This window comes from Tachysurus vachellii, chromosome 14, assembly GCF_030014155.1.
Source record: "Tachysurus vachellii isolate PV-2020 chromosome 14, HZAU_Pvac_v1, whole genome shotgun sequence".
Taxonomy (NCBI): domain Eukaryota; kingdom Metazoa; phylum Chordata; class Actinopteri; order Siluriformes; family Bagridae; genus Tachysurus; species Tachysurus vachellii.
The window spans coordinates 16919272-16942471 of NC_083473.1; the positions used below are offsets into that span (position 1 = coordinate 16919272).

At 36.4% G+C, this 23200-nt stretch overlaps 1 protein-coding gene across 2 annotated transcripts in view; it reads right to left on the minus strand.

The window, feature by feature from the left end:
• Positions 1–821: 821 nt before the first annotated feature.
• shisal1b (shisa like 1b) overlaps positions 822–23200 on the minus strand; it is a 45759-nt gene continuing 23380 nt past the window's right edge. Inside the window, exons 2-5 of one of the 2 annotated variants that reach the window (XM_060886798.1) lie at positions 14674–14859; positions 12651–12864; positions 10884–11213; positions 822–2744 (exon numbers count right to left, since the gene is read on the minus strand). In XM_060886798.1, the coding sequence (XP_060742781.1) occupies position 2744; positions 10884–11213; positions 12651–12864; positions 14674–14758 (630 nt within the window). In that variant the 5' untranslated portion in view covers positions 14759–14859 and the 3' untranslated portion in view covers positions 822–2743. Of the gene's footprint in view, positions 2745–10879; positions 11214–12650; positions 12865–14673; positions 14860–23200 lie in introns of those variants that run through there. The other variant, XM_060886797.1, reaches the window with a different exon arrangement.

A 23200-nucleotide genomic window follows, 5' to 3' on the forward strand; every position in this document is an offset into this window, starting at 1 on the left:
TTCCCAACTATGGTACGACATCTACCACATGGGGAGGGTGAAGGCTAACAAGTGGAAGCTCCAAGATTAAAAGATTACAGATTAAAGCTGTACTGTACTGAGCATGACCCAATTCTCCCAGGGTCCAGACTTGTGTTTTACATAATGACATGCATTTCTTATTAGTTTAGCTAAAATTCCTGGATAATTCCTAGAGCTTAAACAATAATATGCTGTAAGATATTTAAACCATCAGCTGAAAGTTTAAGACATAAAAAATACTTCTACTTTTTTCATTGTCCTTAATTTATTTGATTCAATTTGATTCATGTATTTTTGCTTTTAACACTGGACATTCTTACCAAGCACCTTTACAGAAATCTATAAATTCCAGATCTAGTCTGGAGGGCATTGTAGTGGTTAAGGTGTTAACCTACTGAATGGAAGGTCATGGGTTCGGATCCCATGGCCACCAAGCTGCCACTCCTGGGCCACTGAGCAAGGCCCTTAGCCCTTGATTGCTCAGCTGTATATATGTGAGTTGCTCTGGATAAGAGAGCCTGCTAAATGCCTCAATGGAAATCAGCCCTCTTTTACAGCTCACAGATGCCCACAATTTACTGTCTCTCTGACTGACATGGAAGAGTGTATGGGAAACATGGGACATGGCAGCGGTAGGATTCAAACCCATAATCACAGAATGGTGGGGTAAGTTTATGTTGTTCTTACTCATGATCTGCTGTAATACAGGTTAAGATGAATACACTGCTGCCAATTCATGATGTATGGTTTTGACTCAGTTTAAGAAAGAACAGTCACACATGTAGCAAGGAACAGCAGGAAAGATAGATCTTTACTATGTCCATTTGTGACAGTACAAAGTTAACAACTGCAAGTACAAGGCTTTACAGTCTACCAAATAACAAAACACAAGATGACACATATGTGTGGCATGTTGCCTTCATGTTTGTGGGTGGATGCGTGTGTGTGGAACACCATACACCCTGCTTGAAGGTACCAGTAGCTACACTGCTGCTGTGTACAAGTATAGATTTACTAAGGCAACTGTTGCCAAGACAGGCTGTCTTGAAAAAAAAAAAAAGACAAACAAAAATAAATAAATAAACAACGTCAAGCTGTTCCCTGTTTGTGGAAACCGAGGAGAGTAATTTATTAATATTAGACTAACGACTTTGCACCTGATATACCTACTAAAAAGCTTGACATTTGTTGAATTGAAACCCAAACCGTAAAGGATGTTTCTAGATTGAATCAAGCCTAGCAGTCTGTGTACTAGACCAGACCGAATTACAAATAATCTCCTATCTCCAATTAAATTACCATCCTGCTTCAGATATGCTTGAAATTTATTTTCAACCCTTTCATTCTGTGTCCATCTCCTTCCTGCAATCCCAGCATGAGCTAATCACTGCAGCGAATGTCAAGGTGGAACATGAGATAATACCGTTCCACTCTAGAAAACAGTTAATTGGATTTCAGCTTTATCAGATATATTTGATGCTTATTTACCATAATCATGGGTTGCTGGATTACAATAATTACTTAATCAGTCACATGTTCCTTATGATACTCGTTATTTTCTACTTTTACATAACGGTGCGATGTATCGTATACATGTTTGTTATTAAGCTCTAACTTAATAATATAAAATCAGAAGTTATGCCAACTACATTTTTTTTTAAAAGTCTAACTATGCTGCACTGCTCAAAGATGGGGATATGTTTATTATTTTATACTTTTTTATTTCATTCAGATGTTAAAGTAACTTCAGTCTGACAGTAATAAATACACATACTCATGGATTCACTGATAAAACATGGATTGTAAATGAAAGCTGCTACTTTTGGTCATTAAAGTCATTTCCTAGTCTTGGATTACAAAAGAAATGCAAACACCACAGTTTAATGACTGTGTAAACAGAAGATCTCCATCAGATATGCTAACAATTAAAGTGAACACAACTGACTCCAACATCTATGATCACACCTGGTTTCATGTTATGGAACAGTACAAATATCTTTTGCCATCCATGACACAAAAGTTTCAGCTTGTTTGCGTCATCACAATTAAATATTGCTAAAAAAAAATATACCATCGTGTCTTGTGAAATGTTCTTGGGTAATTATTATACATCTTTCCAAATTTTACAAGGGAGCAGAAAGTCGAACGTCAGACAGTAAAAAATATTATAGTAACAGTTCCTAACAGGGCTTCCCTCATAATATCATAATAATCACTAAATTAAATACATAAATAATGTAAAAACAAAAGCTCCTACCACCACAGTTACAGTATTTAGCCAGGATTAGGTCATAAACAATGTGTGAACAATATAAATATTAAATATAAAGGTGTTCCTGCCCTAGACAAGCTGTAATATAGTTCCTTAGATCCTCCAAAAGTTCAGTAGAGTCTCATATTATCATCGTCGTCGATGTCTTCGTCTTCGTCATTGTCTCTTTCCCCTACAAATTCAAGCTATGATGTAGTTCCCTTAATTGCCGTGTTCTGTGTACAAACCAAACATGCCAGTGATTCTTTAGTGTTTCTCTGGCTGAGTCTGATGGGAAATCCATAGAGAAGAACAGATGATTAGAGATGGTTGTGCTTGAAGAGAGACAGCTGGAAGTGGAGATGCGCTCGAACCAGCATTCACTACCAAGAGGGGTATTCTCTGAGGTCTGAGGCACAAACTTTATTTTCTTCTAAACATTCCTCTTAGATGTTCTCCGATCATCTGGCATCTTTTTGGGAAAAACAGGAAAGAATACACAATCAGTATGATTAAAGGCCTGGCATGCGCTGTACTGAGCATGAACTAGATTCATCATCATCTTCATATTCAACCCATATAAACTCCCAGGGGTCTAGACTTGTGTTCTAAATAATCCATCCATTTCTTATTAGATTTGCTGTGTAGTTCCTTTATAATTCTTAGAAGAAAAGTAAATAATGTGATGTGAGATTTAATCATCAGCTGGAAGTTTTAAAATCTTTTTTCCTTCTCTTCAGTTCAATTTGATTCAATTAAATTAGATTTTTTAAATCACTTTTAACAAAGCAGCTTTATAGAATCATATAAATATAAATTGGTGGTGAGGATAAACTCCCTGAGACAACATGGGGAAGAAACCTTGACAGGAACCAGACTGAAAAGGGAACATCAATCTCATCTGGGTGACACCAAAGAGTGAAATTATAAATTATTATAAACACTGAGAGAAGGCTTATAAATCATTATAAACACTGAGAGTGGGATTATAAATCATTATAAACACTAAGAGTGGGATTATAAATCATAAACACTGAGGGGGGATTAGAAATCATTATAAAACACCAGAGAGTGGGATTATAAATCATTACAAACACTGAGAGTTGGATTATTAATTACTATAAACACAGAGAGTGGGATTATATATTAATAAAATCACTGAGTGGGATTATAAATCATTATAAACACTGAGAGTGGGATTATAAATCATTATAATCACTGAGAGAGTCTGATTATAAATCAGTATAAACACTGAGAGTGGGATTATAAATCATTATAAACACTGAGAGTTGGATTATTAATTACTATAAACACAGAGAGTGGGATTATATATTAATAAAATCACTGAGAGTGGTATTATAAATCATTATAAACACTGAGAGTTGGATTATAAATAATTAGAAACACTGAAATTGAATTATAAATCATTATAAACACTGAGAGAGTCTGATTATAAATCACTATAAACACTGAGAGTGGGATTATAAATCATTATAAACACAGGGTGGGATTAGAAATCATTAAGAACACTGAGAGTGAGATTAGAAATCATTGTAAACACAGGTTGGGGTTATAAATCATTATAAACACTGAGAGAGAGATTAGAAATCATTATAAACACTGAGAGTGGGATTATAAATCATTGTAAACACTGAGAGTGGGATTATAAATCATTGTAAACACTGAGAGTAGGAATTTCCATTAATAGTTTCTATTTCTCTTACTTATAAAAAAAAAACTTAACCAAAATTAGGTAAGTATTTTAGTAGGAAGCATATATCAGAACACTGTAAGGAAGCATCTATCAGGACAATGGTTAATCCTTCAATCCTACAATCAACATCACAACCAACAGAATAAAAGAAATTACACTCCAGGTGTGTTCAGTGAAAATTTCATATTATAATTGAAAGCTGGTTGCAGAACATTCAAAAGAATTATGAAACAGTTTTAATTGTAGTTGAAGATGTTTCTCTTCCTTTTAATTATACACACCATATACCGATCTTCTGATTTCTGTTTACATTAATTTAAATCACAGCACAAACCAACATACTCAAATTACAAAGTCTGGCAATTTCTTTTAACAACCTGCAGAGATAAACAGGACAGTGATCTACAGACTTTCATCTTTCATTTGTAATATGCTTTTATGTTTATGTAACGAGGTGAAAATTGTACAGTAAGAAGGCTAATAGTCCTTGATGTTTTTATTTTTTTGTTTTTTTTAATGATTTTAACATCTTGGATCAATTGTAGTTCATAACCATTCTTTTTCTTTTTTTTCCACTGTCTGTCTCGTGTGCAAATCCTAAAGTCTTTCTGCATCTGCTCACTCTATTAAAGTCCTTACTTTTTTGTCTGTCCCAATTTTTTTTCTCTCACAAAAGCAACTTTTTGCCCCACTTAACAATTTGATATCATTTGTGGTTTCTTGGCTGGAGCCTGATCTTGTCAAATTAAAATTCTCAAAACTTGTGTGAGAGATAAGTGGTTTTAGGGTTTTGTGTGGTTTTTTTTTTTACATGAACTGTATGCATAATTGGCAGTCCGAGAGAGCAAATTGTCTGTAAAGGGGATGTCCCTACACTCTCCCCTGTCAATCACAGGGGCACAACCCCATCACAGGGTATTTGTAAGCACATACACACAAGAGGGCAGCTGTCGCTTTGCTATGATTAGATTCAGCTGCTCTGTAATAAGAAAAAATCAGGAAAAATGTGGCATCTAGTTTCATGTGTTTTAGGGCAGAACTAATATGAATTGGTTCCCAGCCAGACCTCAGTCAAGTAGGAGAGTGCTTAAGCATAAAATGACTCAAGATTATTGTAGAAAGCTGGAGTGCACTCAATCTGCCATCGAGTCACGTCCCTGAAAACATTTGCATTTTTAAAGTAAATGAGATCATGATTCTATCAGTTACAGCTTTCTGTGAAGATGTGGATTAAACTACAATTAAGTGCTTACAGTGCACTCTTAGCAATGAATTAGCAATGTTAGCATTCAATAAATGATTCTCATTGTATAATTGGTTTAACAAATTTGATTCTTGACACATGTTGCTATACCTTTGCTGTTTTATCTTTATTAAACATGTTCAATATAATAGAATAATAAACCGTGTCCATAAATGAAATTTCCAGTAAAGAATTGCATCATAGCTTATATATCAAAATATTAGCCTATTTCATCAAAAATGTGTTCTTAGGTCAAAGATCCAAAAGTATTCACACATAATGCTCAGGAGGGGCAGTGCAGGGAGTACTGAAAATGGTTTATATGAAGTAAAATGTGATAAATAACATTCCAATGTTGAATAAAACACATTAATCTTCCGTCTTTCAGTCAACTCCTACTAATTAGTTCATGTTCACACATGGTGTTGTACAGTAATTTAGCTCGAGTAACTGATTCAACACTAGTATTAGACTTATGATATGACGTGTTATGGTACTGTATCTACAATGCACACTCAGTGTCTTGTCAGTTCGTTCTGTGAAAGGAGCCACGTTACACTGTGTTCTAGTCGTATCCTCATCCCATAATGGTGATAGTTAAGAGTAAGAACAAAGACGATGAGTTTTTTATGAAGTTCAATTCAACACACTGTGTGGCTGAAGAGTCTGCATGCTGTGCTAACTAGAATAGATTGCACATATTTTCCCTTACATTCAATACAAAGAAAAAAAGAATTTTGGATGTGATAAATATTTGTTAAAATTTGGGGGTTTTTTTCAGTCCCGATGGTGCTGCTGGGTAAGGCATTATCGCAGAGTTAACAATAAATATACAGGATGTTTTTGTCTCTTTTTATATCTGTAGTGAGATTATTTACCCATGTATATATACAAAATAAAAATATTGATTACTAGAAATACTTTAGAGCATCAGGTAAAGAAATCAAATGTGATTTAATTATCATCAAATGATTATTTTTATGTTAGAAAAATCGTAGAATGATGTATAAAACTATTACTTAAATGAAATGCATGCTTTAATTCTTTTTATCTGACCTTCTGAAATTGAAAATTAACAAATAAATGAGAATATTATCAGTATTAAAGTTTGTTTATAACTTATTCTAATATTCTAATTATGAATACTTATATTATCATTCTTGCTTTAAGATCTTTTCAGAGACAGCCGAGATCTATTTATAGGGGTCATGGCTTTAAAATCTGTAGATAATGATGATCACGTAAAGAAGGAGTGTTCGATCTTATTTGCAAAGGGCCGGTGTGGGTGCGAGTCTACATACAGGAGCCACACCTGATTCCACCTGTTTAATCAGTTTCATTAGTCTCAGGTGTCAGACTGGACACTCCTCATGTGAAGCATTTCTCTTCTGCAGTTTCCCAGCATTAGTGAAAGAAGCATGGCATAGTTACTGATATAAATGTCCAGAAGGAGCACTTCCATTGCCTTGTACTGTCTGTTTTGGTTTATGGTGTATTTTTAGCTAGAATAATGGCATGTCCCAAGTTGTGACTGCCCCATCTCTCACAGGCCAGCCAAGTACTATTTCGTCAGCTTCATACTGAATCCCATTGGGCTCTTAGAAGTCTGTAACTGACTGTAAGCCAGACCATTTGGCTCTCAGTCCTCAGTTGAGATGCTAGATTTAACCTGCCTGCCCTGCACTGGTCTGTAGAGACACTGCCGCATGGCCTAGAGCCAGACTATACTAATGCTGGCTTGTTATCTTATTTACAAAGAATAAATATTTACAACATATGCAAAATCTTTTTTTCTTCACAACAAATTTATTCTGTCTATTCTCATGAAAAGAAATTATTTACAGTTACCATCCCAATGTTAGTGTAAAACTCTAGTAACTATACATATATTCATCACCTGCAACAGTGCAGAATGTTTATCTGCTCTATTGTTCAATTCATGATGATCATTTGTAGTCTATTCTCCTTCAGCATTTATCTATAATCTCTAAGACAAGTTTATTAAACCTATTTCTAGATATTTTTACCCCAGTCAAACTTTTAATTTTCTTGTTCTTTGACAGTTAATTTAACTTTGTCTATAAATAAATGCTTAAAATTAACAAAGTACCTTTTTAAATGTTGAAATAAGTCTAGAAATATCTAGAAATTAGTTTTTCTAGATATTATTAATTTTCACTTGCTAAGATGCCATTTTTTGGTTTTGTTGTAAGTAACGTGTTTGGTCTAGAAAAGTTGTACTAACTAGTGCTTTAGCATAACAATAGCTTTATTAATTTACTTTCTTGATTGTTGGAGCTGGCAGGAAAATTCATTGAGCTTGACTCTAACTATATTACATAGTGATGACGTAATTCTTGAAATTATAAGCATAAGGTCATTCATTGTATGTGAAGAATATTAGAAAAAATAGTATTAAAAATATTAGATGAAGGGGTACAGAAGATGCTTATGAAATTCAAACACTAAATAAAGTAATTTAGTACTTGCAGTTTTTACTGTTTTTTGCCACTGGACTCTTTCATTCACACTCAGCTAAATGCTTCAGTTAAGGTTAGAGTATTAAATATTTCTGTTGGACATTTTCTACACCTTCTTTGATTTTCTAAATTTTACGCATCTAAGGATGCATGAGACAGAATATGCAATAAATACCATGTTCATTCAGATCTGATGCTTTCTTCTTGTCTCCTGCCTCAAACACCAAGGTTGACACTGAGTTATCTTTTCCTTTAATAATAAAATAGGCTTCCTTCACCCTCTTCTTGCGCATAGTCTGCTTGCTCTATAGTACGAGCATTTTAGTAGAATGCTACAGAGTCTCCATTAAAGTCAGTTTCCACTTGTTAGCATTACTAGCCTGTGTGAGATCTCACTCACCACACAGTGTCTGAAACTGAATAATGCTGACATGCTGAGCTCAGCTAGCACTTTTAGACCTTGATACAAAGCAGAATCAAGCCAAAGCACAGCGGTCTAAACAGCTTGCTAGTCACAAATGTTCACATTCAGTGATGACTGATGAGCACAACAAGAAGCCAGAAAGCCTTCCCTAGTGAGACAGTTTTTTCACTATGAACTATCCTGAACCCACCTGTGTGGTGCAATCATTTCCTTGCCTCCTAGTGCTGGCTTAATACAATTTGCCATACAAATATGTGCACTGACCTTCAGATTATTAGATTAGACATACATTAGCACTATGTTCATTAATCTAATGAGATTTTCACTCCTATTCTTAATGTCCCAGTAAGAACATTTACAAGATCTGGGTTTTAATTGGACCATGAACTGCTGTGGATTCGATGGCACCATGTAAAACATTTTGAAGTTCCAGGACGTGCTAGAGAGGAGGACTTTTAAGAGGCTTAAAGGTTTCTTTAACAGAGGAGAAAATAGGCGAGAAGAAATGCATTACATACAATATTTATTAATGATAGTGAGTTAATAAAATGCTACAGTTTAGATTGTGTAGGGATTGTGACCAATCATATTAGAGCTAACATGTTAACGCATATGATCAGTCACGAATGTAATCCATACACAATATAGACTCAAATATCTTAACATAGAGACAAAGTGAAGGTTTATAATAGACCTTATTTTAAAAGTGGTCCAATCACAGTCTACAAAAGAATGTGTCATACCTAGTAACAGGGTCAGCCCTGCCTCCTCTCTAAGATAGAAGTTGTTGTATTGTCCTTGCTCAATGTTGCTCTGAGATTGGTCATCTCTTTTAAGATAAGATTCCTTGCTAAACATTTATAAACAAATTAGGAGCTCTCTGAGATCATTCTTAGAATCATTATGCATACGGGCCCTGGAGTCTTGCTCATGGGCCCAACAGGGGCAGCTTGGCAGTGCTGGGGCTTGAACCCCTGACCTGCTGATCAATAACCCAGAGCCATTAACCTCTGAGCTACTATTGATCTGCAAATATGTACAAAACACAATATGTACAAAAAAAATAAATCCAAAGCACTGCTAGAAGCGCAGAACATTCTAAGGACTAGAGTGTCATCACAAGTTAATTGCTTACTTTCCACCAAGAGGAAAGACATGTTGAGCTCCTTATCATGGTCTATACATGAGCTGGACCCTCAGTATCTACTATGACATGTCACTGTATGAGGAGTATTTCCAATTCATTATTTAGAGATGAGCCGCTCTCGATCCTTGGATCCACCCTTCACTTTCTCCATGTTAACACTGTCTCTCTCTCCCAGTGGTGCAAGTGTACTCATTTCTGAACACTTTTAAGCATTATCCTTGGATGAATATCATTCCTGTGACTATGTAATCCATGTGGCATTTTCCACTATAGTAGGGTTAAACAGGATGTTATATATACGTTTGTAATGTGTGTAACTCATGGTCTGAACCCGTAAAAAGATCTGTGCAAAGATTCCAGGGACAGTCAAACACACAAGCCCACCAACAACAAACATTACAACACCACCATCACCTTCAGTTGCCTTCAGATCACCTCAATTTTACTTTACACAGGCTGCAAGCTGATGGAACACAATGAAATAATAAACAGCAGAACAATCCTGTTCCCTGTTAACATTCCCAGGGGTTGCCTCTTGTTATGCTAATGGCACAATACACAAAAACTTGCCATGTAAAGCTATTTCAAGTGCTTTCTCATGCCATACCCATACCAGGAAAAGAAAAAATAAATATCTTGCAGCACTCCTATACAGTGACATCAAACTGGCTTAGCATACTCTGTCTATCTAAGTTGTTTGCTTCAATTCCCAAGTACACCATAAGCAATCAAATAAGACATTAAGTTATATTTTAGTCAGTGACCTATCTTACAAGTCTTCACCCCTACAGCAGATGTTTTCTTCAGGCTTGGAACCAGTTCTATTAATTCCTCTAATGGTCCCTGAGGACCGGATTAGACTGTCTTCAATGACCTCAACCAGACAATTCAAAGCAGTATGTCAACATAGAGTTTGTGTCTATGAAGAACAATCACAAAAATTTGTTGTTTCTGCAGTCTGCAACAGCTGTAATGTAACAACAGGGAGAGATAGATCTATATGAACATCTGTATGAACATTTTAACATCTGTTTCTTATCATTGCTTGAGCATATGTCTCTCTCTGCACATGTGTACATTTCTCTGGATTTAAATGTTCTCCCATGGTGAAAATCATCTGATCATTTATTATAGAGCTTCTGCAAAGGTTCGGAGATACAGAAGACGCAGGAGCAGTTATATAGCACTTGGAGTAATAAACTGTCACTGCATCATTGCCTTCAATACTGTAAGTACAATAAAACTCCACAGTAAAAAGTCATCCTGTACCTTCCTACTTAATATCAAAGAAAACTCTTCCAGCATAGTCAACATAAAATTACCAACGGACCTGAGACATATTTTAATTGACAAACCACTGGGATTTCTTTTAGCTTTTTTCTGGAACAATAGCAATAGCACAAGATTTTTTTTGCTTGCTTTAGGGTATTTGCCTGCTTTTTAGTCAACATCAGTGGTAGCCTAGGTATATGGTTGATATAAAATTGCAAAAATGTAAAAGGGAAATATATTATTTGCTCAGACTTAATTTGGATGTCAAGAATCACCAGACACTTTATAAAGCCTGTCTGAAATCTGGAGTGGTGTAAAGTGTTGCACTCACCAGGCGATTGATGTGTTGTGTGGTGTGTGTGTTGGACTCTGGGCCTCTGGCTTCAGGCTGTGTCTGGGCTGGGAGTGAAAGTGTGTTTGTTGGTGGTGTGATAATCCTGCTGGAGCTCCAGGATGAGAAAGCTGCCCCTGACTCTCCTCCTGCTCAGGCCTTTGCCACTGACTGCGAGCTTGCGTCAGCCAGCGACCCCCAAGCCCCCACTTCTCCAGGTACACCCTGAACACTTCGTAGTTTATGGCTGAGTAGTAGAGGAAGTCCAGTGCCAGCAGCACCATGACGAAAAAGCCATAGATCCACACTCCAACCAGTGCTGTGTAGTTACTGAAACATAACACAGAGGACATGAGGCAAGAACAGGAGTGTCTACACAGTAATGGTAACGAATTAGGACCTTCAAGACCTAAAACTGGTTTAAAATGGCTGGTTGTCTTTTGCTTGGGTGACCTTTGATTATTTTGTTTACTTATTTTTATAGCTTACTGAAGCAACATACTTTATATATAAAGATATTTTTGGCTTTGACAAACTATGTTCTTGCCAAAACCCCATCAGTGCTGCTTTTGGAGATAGTAGTACTTGAAGAAGACAGGATTTTAATGAGAAAGTGATAATTTTAGTTCTATCAAGTTCCTGCCTCGTGCTCAGTGTTTATGTGACAAAACCTGGATCCACTGCAATCCGAGCAGGATAAATGAATGAATGAATGAATGAATGAATGAATGAATGAATGGATGGATGTCTTTTAAATGATTTCTGGCTTTTACATTTGGTCTATTCTGTACTATTCTTGTGCTAACTGAACTCCCATAACAGTTTGTAGATAAAACACTTTTTCTCATTGTTATGCGCGAGCTTGCTTTGACAAATAGTCTCCACTGCTGAGCTGATTATGAGAGGCTGGGGTCTATTTTTTTGTAACCTAAGGGCAATGATAAATATCACTGGCTATGTCCTGCTGACCGCAAATGTGAATGAAATGGCTTCTCCCCAGGTTTCCTTTCCTCACACAATGCTTTTATAATGCCTGAGAGCACAGTAGGCGAACACCGTCTGGCGTGACCATTAATAAGGGAGACGTACTGTGTAGGAGACAAGAACAACTTCTCTCCTCGGTAAACTGTGATAATAACTTCATTGGGTGAAAGGTAAAGGAGTACACGAGGGCAGAATTACTTAATTCTGCATCTTTTTTTTTTTAAACGCAGGCATGACTTGACATTGTTCATCTCAGAAAATGTGCAGTTTCATTTCAACAGCAAAAACTTAGAACAGCGTAGGAAATAAGATGCTGTTCCAAGAGCAGGAAGGTCCAGGATTATCATGTAATCTTGATTTTCTATCTGTGTGGGCTGCATGGGGTTGGTGCCAGGTTGAAAATCCCTCTATCTATGTCTCATGCTATCTAAATGTCAGTTACTTGCTCCACCATCCATCTGGAGCTTTCACTATTTGCTGTGTTCTCAGTGGGAAGGATTTAACAGTGCTGTGAAGTCAGCAAGGAATGTAGAGAAAACTTAATGTCACTGAAAATGGGTCAGGCATGTTAGCTTATACTAATCTTAAAATAATCTTCGGATAATGTGGGGTAAAAGAAAAAATAATATAAAAATCATATAAATTGTGTGAAACAGAATAAAAATGGATGATGTGCATGCGTTTACGAGAGAAATGGACATCTGAAGTTTATTAAATGCCTCCAACCAAATGAACAACGCTTCTGTGGCCATTTAGAAGCAAATACATGACTCTCTGACTTACTTGTGTGAAAACCCATCCAATGTGGTTGTGAGGTTGACCTGCATGATGGTTTGAAACTCAGTGTCATTGCAGCAGTACTTGAAGGCAGTGTTGTTGTGGTGACAGCAGAACATGTAGGTCTTGTTGTCTGACAGACGAGGACAGTGGAAGCCAAAATGATACCGGCCTTTGTGGTCAGTATAAGGTTCACAAACCCGAAAATGAGCCGAGAGAGCTGCAGGAAACAGAATGTAAGGAAACATGTAAGGTTATGTATGTAAGGTTATGTAACATTACATCACAGCACATCACAGTATGCATCAGATACTGGCCTTATGATCACTGGTCACTGGTTTATAACCACACACACACTCCCCAAAATAATTTGGCCCATCATTCAGTCACAGTCCTAGTTTTACTGTACATTATCATGCTCTTGATCCTGCTTATTCTGTGTTTTTATCCTAGTTTGATTGCTTTGGTCTGTTAGCTGATTTTGGCCTGTTTCATTGTATGAATTTGAAAACTTGACTGCTTCGAGTGTTTTAAATAAACCCTGCGTTTGCATCCGAAATGCGTGTGTTTTAGAAGTTGACAAAACACAAAATTTCACATCTAGGTGAGATAATATTCAATAAAGAGAGAGAACTGTTTCAAAAATCAAAAGATTAACCCCTTCAACTCCTAAGACGTTTCAGTGGATCCAGACGTAAAACGAGATGAGAAATTCATAACAAGTGGAGGAAGCCAGAGGAACTCAAGTAATTACCACTCAGATGAAAGTGCTGCAGCAGCTGCTCTCTTTCATGTGCTGCACCTGAGCTACGTCAAAGAAAACGTATAGAGAAAAATCTGATCTTTTAACCTGAATAAAAAAAGACACAGGAGCTCTTCTGTAGTTCCTCTAACATACAAAAACAAAAATGACCTTCTTTAAGTTGCCAAATCAACTAGATTTAAAAGTCGACACCTTTCCATTTAAACATTTTATACAAACCTGCTTCATTCCAAAACCTACAATAATAATTCATTACAAATAAGTCCGGCTAGATGAAGTTAAATCTGTTTCCCGGATGTGTCATTAGCACAAGCTATGAATAAGGTTAGAGTCAGGGGCCAGTTTGTTTCCTCCCATGTGTTTATTCATTAATTATTTTTGTTGTGTTCAGTCTTTGCTAATGAGTAAGATCTCAAGGATAGGAACAAAACAACATTATTTAGTTTACAAGACTCCCTGTGTGGGGGGGCACGGTGGCTTAGTGGTTAGCACGTTCGCCTCACACCTCCATGGTGGGGGGTTCGATTCCCGCCTCCGCCTTGTGTGTGTGGAGTTTGCATGTTCTCCCCGTGCCTCGGGGTTTCCTCTGGGTACTCCGGTTTCCTCCCCTGGTCCAAAGACATGCATGGTGGGTTGATTGGCATCTCTGGAAAAATTGTCCGTAGTGTGTGATTGCGTGAGTGAATGAGAGTGTGTGTGTGTGCCCTGCGATGGGTTGGCACTCCGTCCAGGGTGTATCCTGCCTTGATGCCCGATGACGCCTGAGATAGGCACAGGCTCCCCGTGACCCGAGGTAGTTCGGATAAGCGGTAGAAGATGAATGAATGAATGACTACCTGTGTTTAAAAGTGGATAAACTATGAGGCTTAACAATTAGACACTAGTTTCCTCCAAGAAGCCGTGCTCACACAAATGCCACAGTGACACACATACAGACTGAAACTGCAGAATTATTGGCACCCTCCATGAGCAAAAACAATTTCAGTTTCTTTTGTATTGTGACAAGAGAAATGACCAAAAAGCAACTTTACAGAATTCTGCTTGTTTTTTTGGTTTTGTTTTGTTTTTCAGTATGATCATCGGTCATCTTTCTAATTTGTGTGTTGCCATTAGTATTGCAACATTTTGTGTAAAAATGACATTATTAAAAGAAAGGTAAAGAGTTTCTCTAAATGTTTGAGTAAAGACTTGTTGAAGCAGAATCTGTAAAATTTATATCATCCACTAATATTTCTTCAGTCTCCTTAAGGGTATCAATTGCCGTACCTGCTGAGGAAAACAGGAGCACAATGATGGCCAAAAGGTTGAAGGACCGACATCTAGTGACACTCATCTTTTTGTCCTCCCCCATGAGAGGATGGCCGGAGGAGGATGGACAGCTTCAGCTGAGCTCAGACATCATGTCGCGTGTCCAGCTGATGTTGTCATGGCTGCAGCAATCTGACACTCCACCTGTCAGAACAGAAGATACAGCTGGTCAGGCTTGATCGAAAGACCAAAACAGTTGTTGTGTGGTGAAAGATATTGAATCCCGTCCCATTTTTTCCTACACACTCAACGTTCGAGGTTCAATTCTTTTATTTTTTTACATTCAGCACAAGAAGTATAATTCTTGTGTCTCAGCACCTCAACTCAGCAGGATATACAGGGAGGACAAACAAGACCCAGGAGACACAAAATGTATAAGACAGGCATTTAAACAAAACATGAGCATTTAAACAAAAAGTAAAGAAATAAATATAAATAAAAGTATATGCAGTAGGTAGAAAAACTGGATCAACAAAAAGTGACACACTGTAAGCACGAAGAGGTGAAAATCTCTGCATGTAAATAGTGCATATGTGTTTGTGTAGCTCAATACACATTTCTGTAATCAGTGTCATCAATGTTTATATTCACTCCTGAGTCATGAAATATCATTCAGTACTTGTTGACATTTTATGAAATATATCACGACATTTCCATATCAAATTAAAAATGAAAGGCACCTAAGCTCTTGTATGTACAGTAGCCTTTTGTTTCAGCATTGCTTCTCTGTATAAGTGTGGCAGTTCCTTCAAAGAGAAACAGAACTGTAATTCAAAGTGTCTACCTCAGGACCTGCCTCTGCTATTAAAGCTGGTGATTTCAGTGTAGAAGGGGTCACCAAACCTAACATTTTATAGAGCAGAAGAGCTGAAAAACTACAGCTAAAATGCATAGTGCTGCTGATTTGTAACCTCTGGTATAAATCGCATTGTTTCCTGTATATCTGTCCACATCGAGAACTCAAGGTCAAGTGCTTTCAGAACCTGTTTAGTTTATCTTGTGTCTAAAGTCCACCGATCAGTTTGACCTCTTACTGAGCTCTGACTAATAAAAGAGAGAGTAATAGCATACTGTAGCATTGAGTTACGAACATCCTTCTCATTCTCCTTATTCAGGAGACAAAATGATACCTTTTACTGTGTTAACTCCTAAAGTGAGCTCTTCATTACATCTCTATTTCTGTATTAACATCTTGTAAAGTCTAATCTAAATAATAGATTCTGATTCAACACGAGATGATGTTGGCGTCAACTTGCATTTCAGTACAAATTCACACTGTCTGGAGCGTTCATGAATTTCCCATCAGAGCAGTAACTGTTCTTGGAACACAACTAAACACTTAGACCTAAAAATAGCACCTGTTTTGTGTCCCTATCTTTTTTCTCTCTCGTGTTTACAGGCACAGTTGTTCTCATTATGATAAAACATGTACTAAAGCTTTGTAGGTGTTAGGAAATATTTCTTGAGGTTTTTTTTCTATCCATTAATTTGCTATACATATCTTAATCTCTGAAGACAGAAGCATTGTGTCTCTCCTGGATGTCTGTTTACACAAAAAGCTCTTTTATTCACACATAACAAAATGTATACAATAATACTGTAGTGTATGAATTTTTAAACACCCGAAGAAACAAAGAGTCTGGAATATGAAACAGCTGTATTATGGAGAGCAGTGATATCATTACACGTAGTGAACACAAGGTAACCTTAAACACGCACATCAGACGCAGACTTTTCTGTGTTAACGTGTCGAATCTACTGAAGCAGACAGACACCCACCCACCAACATATAAACTAATATCCCACACACAGAGACACACACAGCAAGAGAAAAAGAGACAAAACTCCTAACAGATGTTGTATTAGTCAGGTGAGAGATGTGACAAAAAACAGCACAGTATCTGGGCATAGATGAATGACATACACTGCTGCTGCCCAGCTAATAATTCTAGCACATTTCTAAATGGATTTATAAACATCTGGTTATATTGAACGTACAATCTGTCACGCTTGAGGGTTTGCTGAGAACATTTTTACATAATGTTCATGATACGTACCAGCATCGCTGCTGTATTAACATTTTAAGAGTTATATAAAACAGTATTTTCTGTTAACTGTCTGAGAAGGATTCAAGAACTCAGACACGTTAAAGTATGCACTGTAAAAAAAAAACAATGCATTTATGCAGTCAATTACACTACTATATTTTAAATAACGTACAATATGTAAATAACAAAAAGGCCCATTTAAATAAACATTTCTGAGAAAGAAGTCTAAAGAACAAAATAAAGGAAGACTAGCTCACAATAAATACTACTACTACTACTACTACTACTATTATTATTATTATTATTATTATTATTATTATTATTATTCATTCATTCATCTTCTACCGCTTATCCGAACTACCTCGGGTCACGGGGAGCCTGTGCCTATCTCAGGCGTCATCGGGCATCAAGGCAGGATACACCCTGGACGGAGTGCCAACCCATCGCAGGGCACACACACACTCTCATTCACTCACGCAATCACACACTACGGACAATTTTCCAGAGATGCCAATCAACCTATCATGCATGTCTTTGGACCGGGGGAGGAAACCGGAGTACCCGGAGGAAACCCCCGAGGCACGGGGAGAACATGCAAACTCCACACACACAAGGCGGAAGTGGGAATCGAACCCCGACCCTGGAGGTGTGAGGCGAACGTGCTAACCACTAAGCCACCGTGCCCCCTATTATTATTATTATTATTATTATTATTATTATTATTATTATTATTATTGTTGTTATTATTATTATTAATAATAATAATAACAACAACAATAATAATAATAATAATAATAATAATAATAATAATTCTTATTATTATTATTGTTATTATTATTATTATTATTATTATTATTATTATTAACATCTTGACCACATTTTTTATTTTTAATTTGTCAAGTAAAAAAGTTTTTGATTGAAATGTCCACTTTAACCTTATTTCTCTCAACAAAACAGCTAAAAACTCACTTTCAATATTAACCAATTTCAACCACAAAGCTGAGCTGATCTCATATATCTGTCACATGGGTGAAGAAATAACTGGTGACTGAACAATCTGCATGTTATTAACATTAAGATGATTTTTTTTATAATGTTAAGGTGAAGTCCTGTAAACGTGTAAAGTTACTTAGAATACTAATACTTTCTTAAATATATTTTACTTTTACCAAGTTAGGAATAGAATTTTATCATTAATAAAACAGTAACCTTGTGATTCTAGTTATTTATCTTTTATTAATATTTTTTTACGTATGTATGTTTGTGATCTGACGTGAATATAACAATAAAAGAACTAGAAACAGATTGTGGTTATTGCTCTCCTTTGTGATACCATGTTATTGTTCTGCTCCAGCCCACTTCTTTCTACTCCGATGTTTGTTTTATTGCCACTGCAGTTTCGCTCCTGCAAAATATTGTGAAGTAATTTACCTTTCTAGTATCTCATCACACTATTCCTATATCTAGTGCATGTAAGATTTTAATTGGATTACTACTTCCTTCTTCTTTTTTTTCTCATCTGCTATCAGTCTTAGCTCTGTGTTCCCTTAATTATCACCATGGTAACCAGACCCTGGAGAACATTCTCCCAGTAATACCCTGTTTAGTTGTGGTCTTTACTCTGTATTTCTGTAATTACTTCAGTAGCAAGACAACAACTAAACAGGGATTAGAAAAACTCCAGCTACATGTTTTTAAATATTTAATCTGAGGACACATTATACATCAATTACTTTTCCTATGTAGTTTAACTGCTAAACTCAATGTGGTTTATTCAGCTCATAATAATAAATAACCATGTACATATTTTGCACTGAACTGTTAAAAGATATAAGTCACCTGTCGCCATTATGTAAAATATGTTGTTTGTTTTTCACTTTAAACGATTTACTAGACACCTGGTAGTGAATAACACCAACATCTTCAGCATCTTCAGCACCTTATAATGATTCAGATAATTGTCGCATTATTTTTGTATAAATTCACGTCTCAGAACATGGCTGTGGCTGTAACATGAATGATTAAAATTACTGGTTAAAATTAATGCACATGATCTATATTCCATACAATATATTACTGTTTCCATAGAAACAGCACATACAAAGCCACTTGCTCAGTAAACACACAATCTTAGAAATGTATTTAAAAACGTGTTGTTTATTAAAAGTTAAAGCCATAATTGTTGATGTGGTGACATTTTCGCAGATATTTATTATAAAATTCATTTAAAATTTATGGAATGAGTCTCAGCTGTAAGCACTTTGTTATAGTCAAAATCTCCCAGCAGGGGAAAGACCTTTTCCGGAATCTCTTTAAAATGTCAGCCTGCTTTTTTCGAGGGAGAGAAAGAGAGAGAGAGAGAGAGAGAGAGAGAGAGAGAGGCTGGTTTATCAAAGCTACTGTACAATATTAGTAAAAACAGGAACTAACATGTCAAATCTCAAATGTTCTACATAGAAGGCTGAAACTGACCCAACACCATCACCCATGTTAACCATTATAACCATATATATATATATATATATATATATATATATATATATATATATATATATATATATATATATATATATATATATATGTGTGTGTGTGTGTGTGTGTGTGATTATAAAAGCAAGGTGCGCAGGTTTGCCTCATTTCATATAGATAATTCTGCAGAAATCAGATAAATAAGTGAAAAGCAATGTGTGTGTTGGTCAATAGGCTTTATAGACTCCAGGATTAACTGTTTGGTGCTCCACAAATATGCTTGGTGGATTAACCAAATGAATAATCCATTCTTTCATTTAGAATCCAGAATACACTCAGGATTAGACTCCATTCCATCACAGGACACCATGTATAGTTCCTGAACACTAATTTACACCTAGAGGCAACTTCAATTAGCCAATCTACCTACCCACATGATGTTGGAAACCTGGACCAAGGGAGAACATGTGAAACTCCAGACAGACACTATCTCATAAACTGGGGTTGTGAGTGCCAACTGCCTGTCTTTACTGTTCTCTCCATAATAACCGGATCAATATGTACTTAGCAGGTACAAAGGGTCAGAATTAGCAGAACTAAAACCAACAATATCAGTCTAGCGCTAGTTTCAGTTTGGGAAATTCAAATGCAGTTCAAAATCTACCAAAAAGAGAGTGCAGCTAGGAAAAAAAAATCTTCATTCACAAAAAATGCAATATCAATTTTTATTATTTATGATTTTAACACCTAAACCTATATACATACATCCTCACTTGAGTCTTAATCAACGTCCCGTTGAACCTTTGTTACTAGAGTTACTCATTTCTGAGTCAATTTCTGCCTGAACCCACATCTCTCAGGGTGCAAAGGAAGATGTGCATCACAACACTTCTCTGTTCTGGCAGCGAGGTGGTGGAATAAACCTCCCCTAGGTATCCGAACAGATGAGAACTGGCTGTCTTCAAATGGCATGTAAAGACCCACCACTTTCTGGAATGGATGTATCTATTGATAGACACTTGAAAGCACTTCTCCCAGTTGTTTTGAATCAAGCTGCCTGCTAAAGGAATGTAAATTTCTGAGTTTGATGCATTTCAGAAAGATCTGATAAATTCACTGGAAAGCTCAAGCTCAAAATCTACACTGATGCTAGACTGCAGTGGTGTCATTTATGTGGCATCATCATTTTTTCAGGGAGGTTTTTTTTTCCGTGGATGGAGAACGCTTATATAAAAACAACAAAAACATGCACATGTTGATCATTTTATAGTTAATAAAATAATAATTTTTTTGAGACACCAGCAGAGTATGCTGCCCTGTACACAGTGAATGGGTTTTTTTTTTGGTTTTTTTTGGGGGGTGGGGGGTGGGGAGTGGTGGTGGGGGGTTTTGGAATATGGATATGGCTATGTAAATAAAAACATATTTTTTTGTGAATTTTCATTTTGTGTATGTCTGGTCAAGACACATAACAGAACATGATACACTCACACATGCACACACACACACACACACACACACACACACACACACACACACAAAAGCAAGTACAAAAACAAACAATATTTTCTAATGGTTTGATTTGATTCTATTTTCCAAGATATAAACACTTAATATAACCAAATATATGCAAATAGCCAACCAGCATGGCTCTGATCATGAGCTTCATAAAGAGAATTGCACTTTCACATTACTGAACATGAAATTTCTTTGTCCCTGAAGCCCACAGCTTTTTTGCTGCTTTATGTGGGATCTAGGCTCAAACAGATGCCCTTTCATGCAAGCTTTCTGCAAGATTAAAAGTGTGCCACCTCTCTGTATCTGTATTTAAATGTTTAAAACATATTATCTGTCCAATCTGAATATGTTAAATCTCGATTTCCGTTTAGGAACAGTTAGTTCTTTTGTTAAAAGTCTGGTTTACACACCGATCATACACACATGAGCAAGCCAACCTAAATGATAACACTGCTAGCTAACATACTTGTATGTGCTTGATTAGGCAACAAAAATAAATATTCAAATCCAGGAACTAAGAATATCCATCCATCCATCCATCCATCCATCAATTTTCTCTACCACTTTTCCTAAACACTGTAACATGCCTGGACTCTATCTCAGCAGACTCAGAGCACAAGGTGGAGAACGTCCTGGACCATATGAACACACATCACAGAAGACAATCACACACACTCACACACAAGGACACCTTTTATTAGATATTAGATATTTCAGAATTGTGATTAATGTTTTATTCTAAATATGACATAAGTGTTTCTTAAATTCTTTAGAATAATGATATGTTTGAAACACTTGAGCAGGAAACCTGAATGTGTCAGAAATTCGTGCTGAACTGACTACACTAATCTGGTTACTCACAAGTTATTAGTCAAAAACCTATTTTTTCAAACATTTATTAAAATGCTGTTGGGTGATACAATACAATGCATTTTCTCTGTTCCATTTTCTGAGAGGATCTCATTAGGAGCTTTTGTGGCTGCCACTTTGGGTTATCAAATCTCCCTCTGGCGTAAGCTGTAAATATCGCTCAGTCTCCAAAAAGTGTTTGTGCACAATTTGTGTGATTAATATTCTCTGTGTATGACAATGCACTCCTGTCATAGAGGCAGTGCTTTTAAATAAATCAAACGAATGCTACAATTCGAGACGTCAAGCATTATCAGATTTATACAGTGACCTCGTTTCCAGCTACATGATAAAAAAAATAAAAGCAGACACTGATGGCTGAGGTGAGAGACGATGTACCAGCATTTTAGTCTCATATCTCACTTCCAAGTTGCTTTTTCTTGCTTGTGGATTATGGATAATGGGGGGAAAAGTATATATAAACATTCGATGCACGATGGCTGTAACAATCTTAATGTAACTTGTTTGATTAAGAAGGATTCAATCCATGGTGTAATTTTGGTCATTATAATCCAGCGAATGCTTTTAAATGGGACAATTAGCTTTGAGTTCAGGTTTGATGATTTTTTTAAATGATTGCTTTAGTAACCTGCAGCAACAGGGTTTGATAGGTATGGTAGAGATGCTTAATAACACTCACTGCCATGCAGGCTTGAGGGAGAACTTGTGGGGCAAACAAACAGCAGGATCCAAATGAGGTTTGTTACAGGGAGAGTGAAAGGAGGCAAATGATTTGATTACAAGCTTCTGCTAACATTTTGTGCTCTGTTGTCTGTTAAATCTCATCGCACTAATGAAGGAATCAGGCTGATGGATAATGTTGACAAACAGATTTCTCTTATTTGTCATCGTTTAACATATCCGAGTGTAACCTACAGTATAGCTACAGTATTCTATTTGCTATGCTTCAGTATCTTGCACTGGATTTAAGGAGATAGGAGTTCAGGCTATAGACTTTCATGTCCTATTTTTTTGAGTTGACTACCAGGTGAACTTTACATCAGACGCAGTGAAGCTTCTCTGCTGTTGGGCATTGTATGACATATATTACATGTTTCACTGGTATTTCTTATTCAATAATTAACACTCAAGTGAAGAGCATGTAAGTAACATTAGAGCTGTCCTCAGACCTTTAACATGAGCATTCAGGCCATGTGTTTAGACAGTGTGATGAAGAAACATCACTGGTGTTGCAGTTCCACCTGATATACAGAACAGGATCTGAGAAACAAATTCTGTACATTCATTTATCAACTGACTAAACGAACATGTTGTTAAAAGTTTTGGTAAACGATATCAAACCTTATTTTACAGGAAACTTATAGAAAATACATGTAACAAATATACTATAAACTCCCACTCCAAGATTTTTGCACATTTTTACGAGTTTTGCAAATATTAGGAAAATAATTATGATCTGGCAACCTACAGTGGATAACTGAATTTAAGCCACAAGACCACAATGGCTATAATTTCTCCCTACAAACACTCTAAAGAATAAATCCTACTGCAAACACACAGTTAATATTTCCCTTTTTCTT